At 39.7% G+C, this 23,278-nt stretch overlaps 2 protein-coding genes and 1 long non-coding RNA gene across 4 annotated transcripts in view; 1 reads left to right on the top strand and 2 right to left on the bottom strand.

Moving 5' to 3' along the window:
• Window positions 1–4,815: 4,815 nt before the first annotated feature.
• Window positions 4,816–10,254, bottom strand: DUT (deoxyuridine triphosphatase). Its single transcript, XM_053462268.1, has 7 exons — window positions 10,131–10,254; window positions 9,536–9,641; window positions 9,088–9,179; window positions 8,361–8,405; window positions 6,850–6,924; window positions 6,290–6,360; window positions 4,816–4,973 (listed from the first exon to the last, which is right to left on the bottom strand). Exons 1-7 carry the CDS (start codon window positions 10,237–10,239, stop codon window positions 4,917–4,919), a joined length of 555 nt encoding a protein of 184 aa, XP_053318243.1. The 5' UTR covers window positions 10,240–10,254; the 3' UTR covers window positions 4,816–4,916.
• LOC128490410 (uncharacterized) lies at window positions 10,223–23,098 on the top strand. The gene is made up of 3 exons (XR_008353946.1): window positions 10,223–10,346; window positions 20,656–20,773; window positions 22,542–23,098. It is a non-coding gene; the product is annotated as an uncharacterized LOC128490410 (long non-coding RNA).
• SLC12A1 (solute carrier family 12 member 1) overlaps window positions 20,794–23,278 on the bottom strand; it is a 45,351-nt gene continuing 42,866 nt past the window's right edge. For both annotated transcript variants that reach the window (XM_053462267.1, XM_053462266.1), the window contains exons 25-27: window positions 22,471–22,606; window positions 21,803–21,870; window positions 20,794–21,406 (exon numbers count right to left, since the gene is read on the bottom strand). In XM_053462267.1, the coding sequence (XP_053318242.1) occupies window positions 21,271–21,406; window positions 21,803–21,870; window positions 22,471–22,606 (340 nt within the window). In that variant the 3' untranslated portion in view covers window positions 20,794–21,270. The remainder of the gene's footprint in view (window positions 21,407–21,802; window positions 21,871–22,470; window positions 22,607–23,278) is intronic.

Here is a 23,278-nt window from a genome sequence, read left to right as displayed (position 1 = left end):
GAAACATATCAAAAGCTGGTAGTGGCACTTAAGCAAGCAAATATGTGGCTCCATGATTGTAGTGGCCATAGAAGCACTGTTCGGCAATGGTTAATACTCAGTACTTCCGGACAAAGGAAAACTAAATGACACCCAGTTGGGTACAAGTGTAATTTTGGTGTATCCAGGGTACAAAAGCTCAATATACCAGTCCCTGGGTATATGAACATTTTCCAGCTATCCCAACTCACTGAAAGCATTATACAGCACCATGGTACTTAAGGGGTTACTGCTTCTACTACCTCTACTACTACTACTACTACTACTACTACTACTACTACTACTACTACTACTACAACTTATTTAAGACATCAGGGAGTTGCTAAATAAAGTATATTGAAAGTATTTGCTGAGTTTGTAAATCGGATGCCTTCTTAGCATAGAATAATTTATAATATTATTATTTTTTATAATATTATTATGTTTTATATAGCGCCATCATATTCTGTATAATAAGTAGTCTCTTAACCTTGACCGGCTGCCCCACTAGACACCAGGGAGTCTGAACACGGGTCACAAGTAAAGGGATGCACTGGTAAGTTGGGGGGGGGTTAAGAGTGGCATGGGGGCGGGGTTCAATGGTTTTCTGGAGGCAGAGTGGCATATAGGGGGTTAAAAGGCATGTCAGGGAGGCAGAGTGGCATATAGGTGGTATAAGGCATACCTGGGGGAGTGGCAAATAGGGGGTTAACATGCATATCAGAGAGGCAGAGTGGCATATATGGGTGTATAAGGCATATATGGGGGGCAGAGTGGCAAATAGGGGATTAAAAGGCATATCTGGGGGTCAGATTTGCATAACTGGGGCAGAGTGGCAAATAAAAGGAAATAAAAAATATATATATTTTTCTCAATACTAGATTTTATTAAAATTATAAAAATAGTTTACAAGTGAATAAATATTTACTAGTAAAACGTATTTTCCTATAGGGTAGTCTTATATTCAGACTTTTTCTTTTTTTCCTAAATTAATATTCAAATTTTGGGGGGTTGTCTTATAATCAGGGTCCTCTTTTAATTGAGCAAATACGGTAATTTTAGAATGTTTGTTCCTTTACAATCCTAACAGCGGTGGCTGTTTTTTATAATTGATTTTGTGTAGGTTAAACAAGAATGATGGACATCTACTCCACCTAGTGGATTTTGAATAGTACTACTGCACAAGATATATATATATATATATAATTATTATTATTATCTTTTGTTTATATAGCGCCAACAGTTTACGCAGCGCTTAATACAATACATATATTCAAGGGGTATGACAAGACGAGAATTGACAGACTAAGACAAACCGATAGGTGGAGAGTGTCCTGCTTACAATCTTGAGGATTTCTGTATTATGTATTTAATGTTTTAAGACTTTTTGGTTATATAAGTATTCCGGACATATAGATCATACACATTTTCTGTTGGAGCATCAATTCAGAGATGACATGAGATCTCTCTTATTTCTGCCTTCTTTGGTAATATTCTATCTATTAAGGTCATAAATATCGGACAAGAATCTTATACCGTGTTTCCCCGATAGTAAGACACCCCCGATAGTAAGACGTATCGGGGGTTTCAGAGGGGTCGGCTAATATAAGCCGTACCCCGAAAGTAAGACATATGTCTTACTTTCGGGGAAACACGGGGGATTTGCCGGGTCCGCCACTCTAAGGGGCCGGGAAGTCCCCACCAAGGCCGGCCTTACGTGTCTGCGGCCGCACAGGATTTAAATTAAAACATCGGGGTTTTTTTTTAACTTTATTTAACATCCTCCATGTTAAATAAAGTTTTTTTAACTTTATTTAACATGGAGGATGTTAAATAAAGTTGAAAAAAAAACCCCGATGTTTTTATTTAAACCCTGTGCGGCCGCAGACCCCTAAGGCCGGCCCCTTAGAGCAGGGCCGACCTTTGGGGTGTGCGACCGCACAGGGCGCCACACTCCAGGGGGTGCCAACCTGCGGCACCCGGCACCCCTCCAGAGACGGACAGTAATGTCCGCCGCTGGAGGAGCAGGCTCGCAAGGGAGCGGTATCGGAGGTCTTTAACAGACCTCCGGCTCCCTTGAGTGATTTTAAGCCGGGTTCAACCCGGCTTAAAATCACTCAAGGGAGCCGGAGGTCTGTTAATGACCTCCGATACCGCTCCCTTGTGATCTGCGCGGCAACAGCTGTTGTGCGCCGGGGTTTCTTGTCAGATCCCGGCGCACAACACTGAAGCCGCGCCCACCGATGTCCGTGCCCTCTGAACCAGGAAGAAGACAGAACTGAAGAAGAGGAGCGAAGAGGAGGAAAAGAAGCTGAAAGAAGAAAGGAAAGGTAGGAAAGAATTAAGTGAGAGTGGATTGGTGTATATGTGTGTGGATTGGTGTATATGTGTGTGGATTGGTGTATATGTGTGTGGATTGGTGTATATGTGTGTGGATTGGTATATGTGTGTGGATTAGTGTATACGTGTGTGGATTTGTGTATACGTGTGTGGATTTGTGTATACGTGTGTGGATTTGTGTATATGTGTGTGGATTGGTATACGTGTGGATTGGTAGGTGTGTTGATTGGTAAGTGTGTGAGAGTGATGGGTGTTATGCTGTACCATTTCCAATGTCTTTTTCATGATCTAATTATGCTCTAAAAGTACATCATAACTCCCATCACTCTCAATTTTTTCCCAATATAAGACATACCCCGAAAGTAAGACATAGTGGGGCTTTTAGGGATAAAAAGAAAGTAAGACACTGTCTTACTTTCGGGGAAACACGGTACCAATTCTGAATATTAAAGACAGGTATAAGTTTTGGAGAACCTTCACATTTGATGAGAGCCAGAGGTCATTAACAAAGTTTATTTTGTGTTTCAGACCCCAACTGATCTTGGTGATTTACTCACTTACTCAAGGCAGTTGTCAGAAAAATGCTGTCTCCTTTACTTACTTAACATTATGAAGATCTAACCCCAGTGAGCTTCTTCTACAGGAAGAGCTTGCTAGATTTCTTCAATGCCAGCCCCGGCCACCCACCAACAATGCAAAGCAACCTGTCATAAGTTTGTCATCTGCTGTCCTCCGGCTAGGTGTAAGTTTGGGTGTTCTGCAATTTCAGAACAGGAAGTAGGCGAATATAAACCTGTGGGGAGAATTAACTGACACGCAGGGGCAAAGTTCCCATACACTTGGCAACACCAGTTCCTGGGTTTGTCCTGGTCAGGTGCAGGAAGCCCTCACAGCGGGTTAGTTCGGAGAAGCCTGGATTGGGCAGACCAGACTAGGTTTCTCAGTCACTCCATCATACCATAAGAGGGCACCGGGAAGCTGATAAAGGAGCTCCAGCATGAATCCAAACTCACACCTACCCCCATATATCCTTGGTCTCAGGGAGTTAACATGACATTGGTCCAATAGGTTTATTTACCGAAGGGCACATTGTGGTTTTAACTCTTGCACTTTGGTATTCATCGTGAAGACATGCAGGTTCCCTTAGCAAGATGGCTGAGTAGGCCCTGAAGAATGCTTAATCAAATAAGACTTAAAAAAAATCATCCTTCATAATTTATAGTACCTTTAGTTTTTAGATCTCATGTGTTGCCTACTTTTTATGCAGGTTTAAAGTTATGTACTCCCTGGCTTTACATTATAAAGGCCTAACATCAGTTAGATTATCCCATAACAAGGGCTGAGCTGACGGGAAGTAGGTTCTTCCCAATGTTAGGATTTCCATTCACTTACATCAAGGGCGCTTATCCCGTCCGGTATTATATGTGCATGCAGATCTAGGTAGCACCAGCAGGATTTTTGAAAGGCATACTACAATAAAAGCCTTGTTTTACCTACAAAACTTTTTTGGTTTAACCCCTTAAGGGCTGTCTTTTACCTTTCGTAACACTTTTTTTTTTTGGAACCTAACACTTTTTTTTTTTTTTTACATTTTGCCAGAACTTGACGGTACCCTCTGATGCATAATTTTAAAACGTTACAACTTTTTTCATGTATATTTGTTATTTTTTTTTTTAAATATTTTACTGATCACATGAATTTGAAGCTGGGCTCCAGTGAATACAGTACCTGTATTCAACCTGCAAGTGGATCCAGCGCCCTCTCGATGGTCTGGAGACCCTCTGGCAAACTTTCCAATTTTTCTCCTGAGCGTTCACAGCACATCCTGGGGCGAGTGTTCGGTGTGTCTCTGAATGCCTCACGATAGAGGTATTTCAGCAACACCATTGAAGTTTAGGAGGCGATTGGTGATCGCCTCCTAAAAACGGGCGTCAGCCGCCATAAAGTGTATGGCCCATGATGCAGATATACCATAAATCACTTTCTAAGCTTGTTTAATGAAATGACGTGTCAGGCACGCCACAGGTCATTAAATGACCGTTTTTTGTGACGTGCCGGATCGGCAGTGGACATTAAAGGGTTAACAAATGTAAATTTTTTTGGTGTAGTGTAGTGAGCAGACCTATGGATTGTTACTATATGCAACAGTAAACAATATGCTACTCCAGAGGTGTGCAGCAGAACTAGGTGGAGGTAGTCCTAATACCAGAACTATGCAGTGTAATAGCAGGTAATTGTAAGCCTACAGGTTTTACACATACCGAATATGCGGAGTTTGAGGGAAACCCGTGATCTAAGGGATATCTATAACATTACACATTTTTTTTAAATGTTTCTATTTTAAAAACGGACCTCTATGTTATGCTACAAGTCTACACTCACAACAACGAACAATGTTCTGGTCATTCCTACACAACCTCGTTAATCTAAGATACACGAGTGATATATTTACCATCATTTCCTTATTCACATTAACAAACAGTTTTATTACAAAAAAACCTTTATTATAAGCATTTTTAATACAAAAAGACATAAAACACAGAATCGTAGTTTGTAGCTCAGTTTTGACCTGTAGAGCCGAAGCCACCAGCACCACGCTCTGTATCATCTAAAATCTATAAATGGGGGAAGAAAAAAAAAATATATATATTTAAATCTGCCAGCATCTATTACACCAATCCCCAGTGCATCACAACACAAAACCCACATACTTTAATTGCAGGCACGGTAGCTGATTTTTGTGTATAGTTAAGTTCATCTTCTATCTACATTTTTTAAAACCCCCTTTGTCAATACAGTACTGACTTTAGAATAGGTGGCAGACCACAGCACACAAAAAGTATGTTTACCAGAAGAAAAAAAAAATCCTATATAAAACAATATAATTCCACTACAAACATGTAACCTCTTAGGCCTCACCATTTACACCACAAGGAACCTAGCCCAAACAACCTTAGGAAGTAATAGCGTTTGGGGTCTATGTCGTCAGCAGGAGCCAAAAGTGCTGGCTCTGTGCTAATGGATTATAAGGGTGCAAGTGCTGACTGAACGTCATTAACAGAGATCAACTGCAATGGCAATAAAAGCGAGATGGATGTTTCTGAACTGTTCTCCTCTTACAGAAAACGAATCCTAAGTAACCATTAAGAGTGTCCCCATTTCTCTAATTTTTAATATAGCAAGAATGCCATAAAGGAGTTACATAGAATAAAAGGAAATTGGTCTCGGTCACGGAAGTCTCTGTGCCCTGGAGGAGTCTGAGGGTCAGCCTCCTCCCTACAGACTATGGGCCCTGGCCTAAGAAGGGGTTCTGTTTTTGGGGAGGTGGGTACAAGGGGCCCATTATGACTACTACTTCCGCCTGGTACAGAGTGCCATGTTTTCCCAATTACCAGAGACTCTAAAGACTGGAACTCTGACTCTGGCAGCTGCATTGTGGGAGGGGGTTTTTATATGGAGCGTTACTCTCAATCGGGTCAGGCCAGGGACTTCTATGGCCAGTATTTGCACCAAGATCTGATATCCAGTTGGTTTCGTCCTGAAGTCAGTGAACCTCCTGTGTTTACCCTCTTCCCCAAAGACTACAATAGCAACTCCCTATTGGGCTGAGGTAGGTCGAATGCAAAGGGGGACCTATTTGAGAACGGTGAGCGTTTTGCTGTTACTATTGTATGTGAATTACCCCCTTGTACTGTTTAAATACTTGTGTGTTTCCCTGTAAACAGAGTCCATGGTTTTACACTCAAGCATCTAGTCTCAGGCTGATGTTTGAGGGGAGGCGGTAGCGTGGCTGATAAAAAGCATGAGATTCAGTGGTCTGAATAGGAGTGGAAGCAGATTAACAGATATACCGAGATCCATTACGTTTCTGCAACTAGAATGACAATTCTGCCCAACATAAAAACTACTGACAGAATTCATATTAACTTACTTTGACCTCATCAAGCTCAGGATACACTATTTGTTCACATATTAACTGTGCAACTCTGTCCCCTTTCTTGACTGCAAAAGAAGCATAAAAATGTCATTGAGATAGTGGCAGTTGTATGATAAAAGAGCAGGTCCCCTTCTGCTGGGTTGTGTAGCCTATTGGCCTCAAAAGCTTTGTCTACTTTTGATTTGGTTTACCAAATTTTAAGGGCTTTCAATGTACTACATGTTATCTTAACACCATAAAAAAAAAAAAAAACATGACATTCCATGCTGTCTCAAAGAAAGCAGCTATCTGGCAATTCTCTGCGCAGTAGATTGCCTTGCACCTGAGGCAAAAGCAACACAAAAAAAAAAATAAAAATAAATAAACCCTACACCCACACTTTTTTTAGAGCATAAAACTCTAAACATTTTCATTTTAATGTATTATTCATAGTAAATGTTTGATTATGCATCTAAAACAAAACATTCTACATAAAAAAGGTGCATAAACTATTTTTCAAGGACAACACAACTATTCAGTGGGCCAGAATAAGCAATTAACTGCAAACTACTTACCTTCAAAGGTGTCCTTTCCAAAGTTAAATAAAACCACTCCTACGTTTCCTCTGTAATCCTCATCAATAACACCAGCTATAAAGATTAAACATGGTGAAAGTTAACAGAGGTTGAGAAACATGTTACCTTATTTTATTATTAAGCAGATTCATTTCCCCACATTCACTATGGAGTAATAAAAGTCATTGCACGGAAAATTTTTAGGTTTGTGTTTTCAGATCGGTAAACATTTCCTGACACGGTATACTTACCAGCAGTAAACTCAAGCACTGGCTCAGCAAGCAATCTGAAGGGTGACCCCTACGAGTTTTCCTGCTAAGTCAGACCATAGAGGAAGGTCTGAAGGCACCCCGGTTTAAAAAGTACTTAATTATGCATTCTTTAATATCTTGCCTGGGACACTGTCCCTTTCTGAATAGCCACAAGATTTAGTCCTTAATGGGTTTCTCAGTCACGCCATCAAAAAATGTCTCAACATTTGCCCTTTAGGTCTGGGAGATCTCCTTAATCAGGATGCAATCTTTTCCATCTACCAAGTATCATGGAAGGTGGATGTACGGTTTTGATTCTCCCCCATTTCCTTTATTACTGTTAGTTTACCATTTCTTATGTTCCTACTTCTACATGAATATTTGGGGAACTTGCCCTGATGCCAAAGATGCACACAGCTTTATAGGAATTGTACGTTACATATTCTCTCTTTCCCAACAACGTATGCGGTAAAAAAAAAACAAACAAAAAAAAACTACCAAGCATTCAATTGGTGGACCAGCGAAGGCGTTTGTCGCATCCTGACACAGCACAGTACTGCACATGCGGCTTTCCTAGCTGAAGGCAATGGATTGTTCGGATACAGCTCTGTGCAGTCCCTTTATGGTGTGTCAGGATTAAATACGGACATCTCTGCCGACTGTCAGGATTTGGCAGAGCGGTCTGGAGGATGGGAGATTGCCCATTCCTGAGCACCTAGTTCTTTTGTGTGAACGCCAAGTTGTGTTCTTGACTATGTGCACGTCTGTGTTGTGGGAATAACAGGGTGCCATGAGTTATATCTTTTGCATGGGCACCATGAAGTCTGTACAACATATTCTTGTCTCGGGGACAATCTTTGATTGCCGAGTTGTGCGTCTCTGTAAACCTATGTTTGGACACAGTGTTGTGGAAGTGTCTGAGTGATATCAATCTTTTGAATGCTTGTCAGATGTATACATCATAACCAAACACAGATGATTTTATGGTGCATTAACATAGCAGCCCCCAATAAAAGTCTATAGATTTAAACTGGCGTTCAGACCAGAGTTTTAAGTCATTGGTTTAAAACTAAGGATATTAAACACATGAGGTTGCTTCTACATAAGCTCCAAATGCCACATTACAGAAAATTAGATACAATGGGGTGCAATTAAAGATACACAGTAAAGGCCTTCACGTAGATCAGCCACACTGTTACTATATATTACCAAGAATTCCTGGTTTACTTTGTGAAATTGTAACAGTAAAAGTCTACTTACCTCCAACATCAATAAAGTACTTTGCAGCCAAGCCCGACCGGGGAGCTGAAAAGCATGGAAAGCATTATTTTACATGGCTTTTATTTGAACTCTTTGTTGATTAATATGAGAGACAAGCATATACAACTGAATTGTTTTTTTACTAAAGGCATCACTTTCATTTAGAGCATTAACATATGGTTTAAAAAAAGTCCAGCCCTGAAAGGGTTAATCCCTTTGCATGAACTAAAAGGGCGGTAAAACAGAAGGCGATGCTCTGCTATCATATGCATTAAAGTGTATATGATTGCTGAAGTATATCTAACTTTTAGCTTTTATAAAAAGGTATGCAAGCGATAAAAACTTTAATTACTGATGCACCTTGAGTGGCTGAGAGTGATGTGCATTTAAAGTAGTTGGCAAATGCATGAAAATGTGCCAGAATGGTTAATGGTGGCCAGTGCAAGTTATAATCAGTGCGGCCGAGAGCCAGTGGGCATACGCCAGTGCGGCCGAATGGTAAGCGCTGTTACAGTGTGACATTACATTAGTGTGTTGAAACATTGTTTGTATTGAGTTTGCATCAGTGTGGCTGAGACCCTAATAGGGTCTCAGTGCAGTTATGAACGGCCAGTACGTCTCAATGAAAATAACCGTATGCGTTGTGATATCTGAAACATTTTTACATAAAAAAGGTAATAACCCTAACAGAAAATTGAGTAAATGAACACATGCACATTTAACTTACCCACTCTTCCATAACAGCCTGAGGGAACACAAATCTGTATATCTGTTTTCACCACCACCTTGTCCATTGATGGAATTATATAGTCATATGCACTAAGAATTAAAAAAAAAAAAAAAAAAAAAAGTTTCTACTGAGAATACATTACAAACCTCTGAAGAAAAACATCACCCGTGTCAATATGGTATAGTCAGTCAACGGGCCAGTTTACAGGAGATTCCCCCCCTTTTCAGGCAATAGACCCAAATGTCAAAAGAATGTGTGAAGCACTACACCCGTACCAGACAGGTAAAGGTTAACTACATGTGAGGAGTAACTGCCCTTTACACTTTATAACTCTCACAACAGCAAGAGGCTTCAAGCCGACGCACTTCCTTCATGTAAAACTCCGCTACAGGAGGGAAAAAGGCATGACAGAGCGACATGTATACATACAAACACTGTGTGTTACCTGTATAGATCATACCCCGCCGCCCGGACTGATCCTCTGGTGGGGGTAAAAGCATTCTCTGACAGCTTCGCGAACCTGAGCAGAGGCAACCGGTTTTCGGGGACATCTTGTTTGGACCGTTTGGAGGGAGAGGTAGACACAGCAGACACCGGCATTATTAAAAACAGAAACACAAAAAAAAAGTCAGAATTCGCGCGCCAAGTAAAGCGCGCGTAGCCAATAGCATCCCGAGCTGACCCCCTGCGCGCCAAACCCCCTTCCTCATTACACACGCCCCGTAAAATAACACCCGCTTGAGGTACCGCACAGAAACTATGGCATCGGAGGCGGTGGACGCCGCCGGTGCATTGAACGGGAAGTAGTTAAACGCTGAGTGGGTTCAGCGTTTTGAGTTCGGATACGGAGTGCGGCCGCCGCGCACCACTCGCTGCAGAAATACATTGTTAGGATGTACATGCGTTGCATAGACCTGACCGAAATGTCTATTCCTACAAGGCAGTGCGGCCTACGCTTAATTATTAAAGATACTCTTTGCTATATCCCTTTGTTTCTCCACAGTGCGTGTCCTTCTAGCCTAGTGCCCTAAAACATTTACCTCGCTTGGCGTGACACAGTGTCCGTGCGAGAAGAACTGGCTTCTTTAGGATGAAGGGTAAATTACACAATACTCTAGTCCTGAGAGAAATGCAGCAGCGAGCGGCCATTATCCTTGGCGAGCTGCGTCGTCAGCCTGCGATAAACGGCCTCCCTCCTTACATATTTATACTAGTCACAGCGCTGAAAAAACACTGGTAGCTTTACCGTGTATCAAGTAGGTATTAATATATATTGCTTAATGTCAATAAACGATTAGTAGCTATTTTGTTAAAGTTCACATGCCAAAGTATTTTAACCCCTTATTAATAAAAGGTTATTTCGCAACCTTTCCCAAAATCAAAAACACGTTTTCAAGATTTTGCTGTCTTTATTCAACTGTGAACAATGTGTACTCGTGTTATATATAAGTATATGGTTTTGAAATAATTAAGCCATCACTTAGTATAAAAAAATAGTAAAAACCTATTTTTTTCACAGGTTTGCCTATAAAACTACACAAAGCCTGTGCAAATGGAAAAAGTTTAGGTTTTTGTCCTGAGTTTCGAAATAACTTGGTAGCCACAGGGTTAAATATAAATGACACGCATCGCTGTTTCCAAACGATTTTTTTTTAGAAATGTGATATACTGAGGGTTGGGCCCAAATAGCATCTAGAAAAAGTAAAACTGCTGAACCAAAGATTTTTTATTTTTTTTTAAGTTGACCCAGTATTTTACTTGGGAGATTTTAACACTTTATTTAACAGCTTCAGTGCTGATCTCTGTCAAACATTGCAGTAATATATATATATATATATATACATATATATATATACATATATATACATATATATATATATATATACATATATATACATAACGTACATATGGATATATACGTTATATCCATACACAGTATTTCAGTACATTTCTTTCTAAGTGTGCACAAAATTAGCTTTTATTTTAGTACTTCAATACCCCTCATGCATGGGTAATTTTTTTTTTCTGGCGTTTTGGGGACAAAATTGGAATGTGTATTTCAGTTTTCAAACTTGGAATTTTTGATAGGTTACTCTGCAAGGTCCACATCTTGTTTTAAAACCCCATAAACTGCATATGTTCAGCAACTAGACAGCTCTAGTTGTCTAGAGCTGTGTGAAAGAACAAAAAAAGGTATTCAGTAACACTCTTGAATACCACAACACCCCACATGCATGGTTTAGTCATGTTTTTCAGGTGTTGTGGGGTCAAAATTGGACAAAGAAAAAAACGGCGTATTTCAGGTTTCAAAGTTGGAATTCTGACAGATCACTCCACTGAGGTCATATCTCAGTTGAGACACAGTTCAAGTTAATCCCATAAAACTACATATTCTGTAAAGGTAGACCCCATGAAGATTTCAACATCCCACTTACCTTACCCCACTTACCTTTCTAGGTGGTCCACGGCAACCACAAATCCAACAGAAACACAGGAGTTTTAGATTTTTGTTCTACCTTTTTGGGATGGGTGCTGCATGCTGGGCTCCCTGGAACATGAAAGAGAACACAAAAAAGTAATGTCCCACTTCTGAGCATGTAGATACCATGTGTGGTATGTCAGCTTTACATAGTCACAAGAGACCCCCAAATGAATGAGTGTGTGTGATTACAGTTGAGCCAGGATGGTGCACCTCAAGCTTTTTGGTGGTGAAACTAACCCTAACCACCAAAATAACTCCCACAAAGTATATTCTCTGGAAGCACATCCCCTGAGGATTTCAAAGGCACCCCCCCATACCTTTCTAGGTGGCCCACTGCAGATGCATATGCAATGGGAACACAGATTTTTTTTTTTCTCTCCTTTTGAGTGTCAGGCCCAAATTGGGATTGGTGCTGCACACTTGGTTACCTGTGACAGTAAAGAAAACACAAAAAACTAATCTCCCTCTTCTGAGCACTACGGTCACAAGAGACCCCCTACAGACACAGATTTGGGACACCTGCATTTTGGGAAGGGGTTTTATGTGTGGGGTGTTACTCTCCATCGGGTGAGGTCTTACAGGACAGAGACGTCCATGGCCAGTATTTGCACCAAGATTTGATATCCAGCCAGTTTCAGCCAGAAATCAAGGAACCCCCGTGTTTACCTTCTTCCCTACAGACTACAATAGCGACCCCCTACTGGGCTGAGGTGGCCCGAGTGGAAAGGAGGGACTGATGGCGAACTATGTGTGTTTTGCTGTTACAATTGTATGTGAATTACCCCCTTGTACTGTTTAAATAACGGTGTGTTTTCAATAAAAAGGTCCCGTTTTGACCTCAACATTGCTGTAATAAATCCTTTTCAGGACAGTACATGTGCTGAATACACTAAGCTTTGACTAGTCCCAGCGTCAACACAGCTCCGGTGAAAGCTGCATCCCTATTTACGATGCTGGTTCTGTCTGGCACTGAAGGGGTTAACCGCTGGTATTTCCGAGGAAGGAAGAGCAGCTTTGCGGGAGTACCCAGTCGGGGTACAGGGCGTCCCATCACAATATCTATATTAATATGGATCAAGGGAGGCATACCTCCTGCTCATTTTAAATATATTTGGATTGCCCACATTATGCACATTAAAACGAAATATAACGGAATTATGTACCGTATTTGCTCGATTATAAGACGACCCCCCAAATCTGAATATTAATTTAAGAAAAAAAGAAAAAGCCTGAATATAAGACGACCCTATAGGAAAAAAGTTTTACCAGTAAATGTTAATTCATGTAAACTATTTTTTTAATAAAAGCTATGATTGAGAAAAATATTTTGGTTTTATTTCCTTCTATTTTCACACCTGCCCCCCAGTTATGCACATCTGCCCAAGAAATGCCTTATACCCCCTATATGCCACTGTGCCCCATAAAATGCCTTTTAACCCTCTAAATGCCACTGTGCCCCATGATATGCATTTTAACCCTATATGCCACTGTGCTCCATGATATGCCTTTTGACCCCCTATGTGCCACTCTACCTCCAGAAATGCCTTATACCCCTACATGCCACTCTGGCATTAGGGGGGTTAAAAGGCATATTATGGGGCAGAATGGCGTATAGAGAGTTAAAAAGGCATTTCTGGAGGCAAAGTGGCATTAAGGGGGTTAAAAGGCATTTCCTAGAGCACTCTGCCTCCAGAAATGCCTTATGCCCCCATTTAACACTCCCCCGCCCCCCCAACTTACCGGTGCTTCTGACTCCCCTGTCATGTAGCCGGGGCAGCGTGTAGAACTTACGCAGCAGCGGGAAGGAGGTGTAGCTAGCAGCAGGGGTTGTCTGCGTCCATCGCGCAGACCTTCTCCGGCTGTCAGAGATCAGAGTTCCCCGCGCCGGTGCCGTACCGGTGCCGGGAACTCTGATCTCTGACAGCCAGGGAAGGTCTGCGCGATGGACACAGACAACCCCCGCTGCTAGCCACACCTCCTTCCGGCTGCAGCGTAAGTTGTCTACGCGAATCGCATAGACATCTACACGCTGCCCCGGCTACACACCAGGGACTCAGAAGCACCGGTAAGTGGGGGGGGACAGGAGGATCCAGGTCCCCTGCAGTTGCGTGGGATCTGGATCTTAGTCGTCTCATAGTCAGACCTATTTGAGGTCTGATTATAAGACGACCCCGATTATAAGACGAGCATTTGCTTGGAAAAAAAACTTGTCTTATAATCGAGCAAATACGGTAATTATGGATCCCCTGCTTTTATATAGGCTCTCTTCGTTACTAGCCTGCTTTTTTTTTCTTTTAAAGATGCAGCACAGCCATTGGACAAATGAAGATTTGCTCACTCAATGTCCCTCATCTTAGTATAGTTAAAATGGTGGCCACGGTGACCGAATGAACGAAGATTTTCATATTGCTCACATTCGTTTTTCGTTTCTTTCGTCCAATGTTGCATTTGTTGGTTCGTTATTTGTTAGTTTGTTGTTTCGTTAAAATTCGGCACAAAAACAATTGCACAAGTCTAGCCGGGACTGATCCAAACATTAATGAATAATATAGGGTATAATTTTTTTGAATTCACTGGGGAGCTCAAGTATAACTTGTTTTGGGTTATCATGTACTATCAAAGCTTTCTTGGGGCAGATCTTGAGTGTTTCTGTAAGGAGAATTTATGTCATTTATTTCTCCCTCTTATTTTTAAGCAGTTTGTAATTTGTAACCACTTGTTGTTACATCCCTTATTATACAAATATACGCTGTGAATATTTTTTTATTTCACAATAAATCATTCATTTATTAAGTTCGTGCCTTTGTCTGGTATCAGAACCACATTTACCCTGAAGAGACTTTCCTAATAATCCTGCATAGATGCTTGGCAAAATTGTATGTTTGGGTACCCTTCTTAAGTTACTCAGTAACAGTATATTAATCAGTGTTTTAACCATTTTTGGTGCGGTGGCAGCATTATTTAGAGTGGAAGAAGTGGGTGGTGTGTAAGCTGGACTTTTAATCATTATTTTCTGGTCTAACATAGACAGATTTTTCAACCCTCTTACCTCCAAAGTAAGTCACATGCCCACTTGGAGTAGTGTGCGTGCGTGACACCGCATATCTTGTTTACAATGGTACAGACAGAAAAAAAATGCTGGTGTCAGGAATGTATGGAAAGATGGATTGGCTTTGCCTCTAAAAGGATTGGTTCTAAGAGCAGCCAGATCTGATAAAGAAGGGGCAACCAGTCGGATTCAGTGGCAAAACAACGTGCTTTAACCCCTTAAGGACCGGGCTCATTTTTCGTTTTGTACCCTGTGGGACCGCAGCTGTTTTGACACTTTTGTGGTGCTTGTGTTCAGCTGTAATTTTCTCCTCACCCATTTAGTGTACCCACATAAGTTATATATTGTTTTTTTCAGGACAAGATGGGCTTTCTTCGGATACCATTATTTTGATCGTATCATCTTATTTACTATAAAAAAAATAAAAAAAACATGGTGAAAAATTGAAAAAAAACACATTTTATGACTTTTATTTGAAAAATCTTTTACTCACCTAAAAAAGCAAGTAAAAAAACTAGCTAAATAGATTCTACTACTTGTCCTGAGTTTAGAGATACCCAATGTTTTTATGTTTTTTTGCTGTTTTTTGTACGTTATAGGGCAATAAGTACAAGCAGCGTTTTATGATTTCCAAATCTTTTTTAACAAATCTGGTCAGTCTGCCTACATCTCCTCTTTGGAAGATCTTTGAAGCCGGTTAACTCAATTTAACCCCCTCAAACCATATATTTTTGAAAAGTAGACACCCCAGGGTATTCCAAATGCTGTTATTTTAACCCTTTCCATGCACCAATTATAGAACTACACTTTGTCAAACTTTGTAATAGTAATTTTTTTTATTTTTTTTTCACACAAATTGTACTTTAGTTATAGATATACAGGTCCTGATATATGTCACTGTAAAACAACCCCCCAATATGTGTTGAGGAACATCTCCTGAGTACAGCGATACCCCACATGCATGGGTTTGTCAGAATGTTTGGCTGGTAAAAGGCTACTTTTGGGGCATGCGTAATCCAGGTGGTCATTTGGTCATTCTGCCTCCATCTCCTCTTTGGAATATCTTTGAAGCGGGTTAACTCAATTTAACCCATTCAAACCATATATTTTTGAAAACTAGACACCCCAGGGTATTCCAAATGCTGTTATTTTAACCCTTTCCATGCACCAATTATAGAACTACACTTTGTCAAACTTTGTAATAGTATTTTTTTTTTTTTTTTTTCACACAAATTGTACTTTAGTTATAGATATACAGGTTCTGGTATATGTCACTGTGAAACAACCCCCCAATATGTGTTCAGGAACATCTCCTGAGTGCAGTGATACCCGACATGCATGGGTTTGTCGGGTTGTTTGAGATTTAAAATGCCACATTTGGGAAGTGCGCTTTTTTTCTCCATTTTGGTCAGTCTGTACCTATGCCCTATCTTTGAGCTTGGCCACTCCAATTTACCCCATCAGCCATTTTTTTTATATATTAGACACCCCTTGGGTATTTGAAGTGCTTTTATTTTAACTCTTTGTTGAGATTTTTGAGAAATTTTAGCACTTGCTCAAAATAATAAACTTTATTTTTTTATTTTATTTTATTTTTTTAATACTTTTTTTATAATTTTTTTACACATTTTGCAATGTACTGGATGGTTCATCTAGTGACATCACTGCATAATTATTTTTAAATGTTAGCACATTTTTTTTTAATTTTTTTCCATTTTTTTTTTTTTTATTTTTATTTTTTATATTTTACTAATCACATAGTGATTAGAAAGCTGGGTTCCATTGACTTGCATGGTTGAATGCAGTACCTGTATTCAACCTGCAAGTGGAGCCAGAGTTCTCTAGAGGGTCTGGAGACCGTCTAGCTAACTCTTTTATCTTTATTGTTTATTTTCCCGGGCCGCCGCCATCTCGATTGATGGCGAAGATCACCGGCAGCGGTCACAGCCCATCCAAAGGTAAGTGTTTGGTGTCGCTGGATGCCTCCTGATCGAGGCATTCCAGCGACACCATTTAAGTTTAGGAGGCGATCGTCGATCGCCTCCTAAACGCTTTTAAAACGGGCGTCCGCCGCCATACAATGTATGGCGGCTGTTGACGCCCCGGGGAGGGGCCAGACATGGCCCCCGATGCCGATCTCGGCGTTACTGAATGCCTCGACATCGAGGCATTACAGTAACGCCGTTTAAGCGAAGAAAGTGATCGTTGATCACTTTCTAAGCTTATTTAATTTTATGACGGTTCAGGACCGTCAAAGGTCATTTAGCGACCTTCATGTCATGACGGTCCTGAACCGGCAAAGGTCGCGAAGGGGTTAAAGGGGGAGCTAATGAATACCGACCACCTCTTAGGACTGTTTATAGTCGCAGACATCAGGAACAAGAAGAACTATTCATAGCCCAGTGGAGTCTGGATACCCTGAGAGCTGATTTAACCCCTTTGTGACAATGGCTGTTTTAACATTTCTGTGGTGCTCGTGCTCAGCTGTAATTTTCAGGACAAGAAAGATACCTTTTTTTAGATACCATTATTTTAATTTCATCATATTATTTACTACAAGAACATATAAAATATGGTAAAAAGTTGAGAAAACAAGGACTTTTTCTGAGCTAATAAAAAACCAGCTAAATGGATTCTACAATTTGTGCTTTAAAAAAATACCCAATGTTTTCACGTTGGCTTATTTTTTTTTATTTTTTTTTTGCATGCTATAGAGCAATAAGTACAAGTAGATTTTTTGTATTTCAAAACCATTTTTAAAAAAAAAAAAAAAAAACCTATTTGGTACATCTTTGAAGCTAACCACTTCAATGTATCCCCATTAAACCATATGAATTTGAAAACTAAACACCCTAGGATATTTCAAATGCTAGTATTTCCATGCACTAATTCGACTACCATTATAGGCCACATTTGGGACATGTACAATTCAGTTTTTCCACTGGGAATTTTGACATGTTGAAAAGTCTGCCCCATGTCTTAATTTGGACATCACTGAAGCCAGCTAATTCAATTTACCCCCATCATACCATATGCTTGAAAACTAGACACCCCAGGGTATACTGGTATTTTAACAATATTCAGGCACTAATTCGACTACCAGTCATAGTCAAAGTTGTAGTCATTTTATTTATTTGTTTGCATTTCTTTCACACACATTTTACTTAAGGTATGAATTTACCACTCTGGTATATGTCACTGTCACACAACAATCCCATATGTTTTCAGCATCATCTCCTGAGTACAGTGATATTATTCATGCATGGGTTTGTCGGGTGTTGTGTGCATTTATAAAATTCGAATTTTGACAATTCTGCCCCGTGTCCTATTAGGCAGCCAAGCTTTGCAAAGTGTGCATTTTGGGGGGAATTTCAACATCTGGTCAGTCTGACCTATTTTTGGGACATCTTTGAACCTGACCAATTCGATTTACCCAATTAAATCATACATTCTTTAAAATTAGACACCCCAGTTAATTTAAAATGCCAGTATTTTAACTCTTTCCATGCAAGGACTTTTGTTAAGATATAGCACTAATTTTAGGACTTTCTAATAAAAATAAACTTTTAATACATATTGTATTTTTTTTTACTTTTTAAATTTTTTTTCTTGGAACTGGATGGTTCCCCTGATGTCGATATCAGTAGGAAAATAATTTTTACATGTTACCAGGTTTTTATTTATTTTTTAAACTATTTTTTATTTACTGATCACATTGTGATTAGTAAGCTGGGCTCCATTGACTTGCATGGAGCCTCTTGAGAACTTTTTGTTAATACCGTGTTTCCCCGATAGTAAGACACCCCCGATTGTAAGACGTATCGGGGGTTTCAGAGGGGTCGGCTAATATAAGCCGTACCCCGAAAGTAAGACATATGTCTTACTTTCGGGGAAACACGGGGGATTTGCCGGGTCCGCCACTCTAAGGGGCCGGGAAGTCCCCACCAAGGCCGGCCTTACGTGTCTGCGGCCGCACAGGATTTAAATTAAAACATCGGGGTTTTTTTTTAACTTTATTTAACATCCTCCATGTTAAATAAAGTTTTTTTAACTTTATTTAACATGGAGGATGTTAAATAAAGTTGAAAAAAACCCCCGATGTTTTTATTTAAACCCTGTGCGGCCGCAGACCCCTAAGGCCGGCCCCTTAGAGCAGGGCCGACCTTTGGGGTGTGCGACCGCACAGGGCGCCACACTCCAGGGGGTGCCAACCTGCGGCACCCGGCACCCCTCCAGAGACGGACAGTAATGTCCGCTGCTGGAGGAGCAGGCTCGCAAGGGAGCGGTATCGGAGGTCTTTAACAGACCTCCGGCTCCCTTGAGTGATTTTAAGCCGGGTTCAACCCGGCTTAAAATCACTCAAGGGAGCCGGAGGTCTGTTAATGACCTCCGATACCGCTCCCTTGTGATCTGCGCGGCAACAGCTGTTGTGCGCCGGGGTTTCTTGTCAGATCCCGGCGCACAACACTGAAGCCGCGCCCACCGCTGTCCGTGCCCTCTGACCCGGAAGGAGACAAGAACTGAAGAAGAGGAGCGAAGAGGAGGAAAAGAAGCTGAAAGAAGAAAGGAAAGGTAGGAAAGCATTAAGTGAGAGTGGATTGGTGTATATGTGTGTGTGGATTGGTGTATGTGTGTGTGGATTGGTGTATATGTGTGTGGATTGGTGTATATGTGTGTGGATTGGTATATGTGTGTGGATTAGTGTATATGTGTGTGGATTTGTGTATACGTGTGGATTGGTGTATATGTGTGTGGATTGGTATACGTGTGGATTGGTGTATGTGTGTGGATTGGTATGTGTGTGGATTGGTATGTGTGTTGATTGGTAAGTGTGTGAGAGTGATGGGTGTTATGCTGTACCATTTCCAATGTCTTTTTCATGATCTAATTATGCTCTAAAAGTACATCATAACTCCCATCACTCTCAATTTTTTTCCAATATAAGACATACCCCGAAAGTAAGACATAGTGGGGCTTTTAGGGATAAAAAGAAAGTAAGACACTGTCTTACTTTCGGGGAAACACGGTAGGTGGCACCATCTTGCAAGAGGCAAACTCTCCCACAGTGGCGCTGGTGACTGCAAGAGGTTGATAATCTCCAAATAAGAATAGCCTTTGAGATGGGGTGCGATTTTCTCTTGGACTTTTTCCCTTGGAGATTGGACTGTTACTGACTATTCCATATATTACCACTGACAATGTAAACCAATTTAACTGGTTAATAATGTTGAAACATGGAAAAACATGTAAAAATGCAAACCAAAAGGTACCATATAAGTACTGAGCACCAGGCCCATATCTAATTCCAATTCTAAACAACTGTATTATATTCAAGGATTATGATTATTTATGTCCTGGCAAACATTTTTAACTATGTAGAACACCAACTAGAAAAATGCCAAGTTACTATGAATGGACCAAAACACAAACACAATAATGGTAAATGATAAATGGATGGAAAGTACTCCTCCGTCAAACAGGAGCATTTCATATCCAGCTGCCAGGGACTGATTTCATCAGTATCATTACAGCAGCTCATGGTACTTTTGCACTGGTACCTATATCTAGTCCTGCGTCATAATTAAAGTCCCCAGCGATGCCATAATCACTAGTATACCCTGTTTAACATAGATACTGCAATACAAGAGGGGGAGGAAGAAATCTCCATAGACCCTGATCTCAGGTTCTTATTAGACCATAAACCCAACAACACTATTCAAATAAATAACTTAATGGTATAAATTAACCATACAAATACTCCCATAACGATATGATGTCCAATGTGCACCAGAGGGTAGAAAAAACCCATCAGCACCACTGCCTACGGGACAAAACAGGTTGTGTAGCCATAGGTAATGTGCAAGAATGTGAAACGCTACATACTTTGAGCTCACTATGTCATTTGTATTTGTAGTACAAAATGAAAGCTAATCTAATTCCATTATTCTATATTCTGGTAAGTAATGAACTGCAGTGTTTTGTATACGAGATATATCTTCAATTACATATTTTATTGTGCTTATTGATTTCCCAGATGGAATTGAAAGCAGGACAGTGTGCTATACCCAAACCTAGCAGATCAGAGCAAAGTATAGTAATAATAAAAGAAGCTGAGAACAAAAAGCTTGTCATAAATGAAGCATGCAGACTAAGTAAGTAATAAACAGCTCAATAAATGTTTAATATATTTATTTCTTTTTAAAAGCATTCAAAATATTCTCACTCCTAATCAAAAAGATTGGTTTTCGAAAGAACATTTTATCTTTAAAAAAAAAATACATTCAGAGTGCAATAGACATGAAGATGGTCACTAAAAAAAGAAACATTTATGTGCAGATCATTGTAATATTTTAAATTCACAATTATATATATCCTAGAAACAGTATTTTTTTTCTATTATGTCTGCATATTATTACAATTAGCTCATCAGCAATTGGATTGTTTAAATAAATATTTTCTTTATTGATAATGATTTTCATATTTGAATTTAACCATAAATTTGCATTTTTTGTACCACAAACAGATGTACGTTTGGTATTATAATATATTGAATTTGTATATATTGTCAAAGACTTCAATTAATACATTGAAAGTTATGCACGCTAAGCGGTTAACTCAAAAACATTTTTTTTTCGACAGGTGTAGAACTTTAAGAATAGAAAGTTAGGACATTTTTGTGATTTCCTCTAACCAGCAACACAGGAGGAAGATTTTTAGACAGGATTTCTACCCATGCCATATAAAGATGATCTGATACTGTTCCTTTTCTTGCAATGGGGAGGCTTCTGTATAATACAAAGAAAAAAAAATCAGTAGAATAATTATTAGTGATGTGTCAACCGCATACAGTGATTAAAAAGAAAACAAACATGGAGTACTATATCAAAGATATCCTTCACCTTTCTTGTTTAGCATTCCACCACTCTTATCAAAAGCCACCCCCAATTGGAGCAATATGTTCACCCCATATTTCAGCTACTTCTTCAACATAGAAATGCAGAACCCCAGACGTTTCACAAATTTGCTTAAAGAATAATTACCTTGCAACTCTAAAAAACTTTAAAAATGGAGCAGTTTCTACCATTATTCATAACAGAGTATCCAATTCTTTCATAAAAGTATTTTTAAAACAATCATAAGAAAATTCACCTCCCAACCTGTAAGGTATAGGTCATACTTACAGAACAATGAGGTTAGCTGATCGAGAATTTTCCTGTAACAGCTCATTAAGTCTGACTTGGCGGTAACTCTGTGAATAAACATCAGATATTTTATTAATTATACCAAGCTTTGATTACATAAGCTTTTGGGACCTGAAAGGCTTCCTTTCCTCTTCAGATGGCAGACATTTTCTCTTGGGGGAATACAGCTGTATGCATTTGTATTAATAAAAAACTGAAACATGTACATTGCCATATATAATTTGGTAATAAAATATCACTCCTGATCCTTGCAGGCTACCTATAATCAGCATTATTAGTATTCTACATTTAACCTTTAGGATATAAAAATGCTACAGGCAAATACATTTCTTTGCTGCAAAATATATGTCCTCCAACTTTGCAAAATATTGTGGAAATATTTTTGTATGGATTGGTATGTTTCCTGGAACTAACCTACAATGTTTTAAGAGCGTAAATCTCCTTCTCTCTGCTTTCCAATAGATGAACAAGCGTTATCATGTATACAAAATTGTATCCTTCCACAGACATCATTGAGCAACTGTTGATGAATAGTATCCATGAATATTATTCTAGATACCGCCACCCTTCAGGGCTGCCAATCCCACATACACCATAAAGACTTGCATTGTATTTGATAATTTTTGTTGTTGCTGATATGTTTATACCTTCTCTTTGAACATTTCCAACTCTGAGTCTGTAATTTTCCATGGGTTTTCTCGTCTTATTTTTTCGGCAGTGGGTACATCTTTGGAGCTCTCGTGTAGACGATATGGTTCAATCATCTCTTCAAAGAATTTCCAACTACAACAACATGAAAGGTTTGCTAACTTATTTCGTGAAGTCTATTCTTTGTGGACTCATTACATAAAATGTTCTCCAATAAACAACAAATTCAAATGAAATATATTTTCTTTACTGGATATAGAAAACATATATGTGTACAGAATGAAAGCTGATGGTAATTCTCTAACCATTGATGCCACTTTTAAGTTATGCTTCAGAAATACCCTATGACACAGGCGTCCAACACACGGCCCACTGGACATCAAGGTGTAGCCCGCATGAGATCTGCAGCGGTACCACCACCTCCAATTGCCCTCGATGAGATAGACTGAAGCATGTTCCGGGAGTAGGGATAAAAAAAAACTAAATCTTGTGGAAAGCCTTCCCAGAAAAATGGAAGCTGTTACAGTTGCAAAGGTGGGACCAACTACATATTGATGTCTTTTTATTTAGAATGCGATGTCATAAAAGTCTGTTGGTGTAATGGCCAGGTCTCCAAATACTTTTGTCCATATAGTGTATGTGTGGGTATGTTAGCTTGTGAGCATGTGTCTTTGGGTATGATAGTGTGTGTGTCTGGATATGTTAGCATGTGTGTGTGGGGATAAGTCAGTGTGTGAACATGTGTCTTTGGGTATGTTTGTGGGTATGGTAGTGTAGGTATGTTAGTGTGTAAAAATTTGTCTTACT

Source organism: Spea bombifrons, chromosome 4 (assembly GCF_027358695.1).
Source record: "Spea bombifrons isolate aSpeBom1 chromosome 4, aSpeBom1.2.pri, whole genome shotgun sequence".
Taxonomy (NCBI): Eukaryota; Metazoa; Chordata; class Amphibia; order Anura; family Pelobatidae; genus Spea; species Spea bombifrons.
This window is presented reverse-complemented; position numbering and strand designations above follow the sequence as displayed.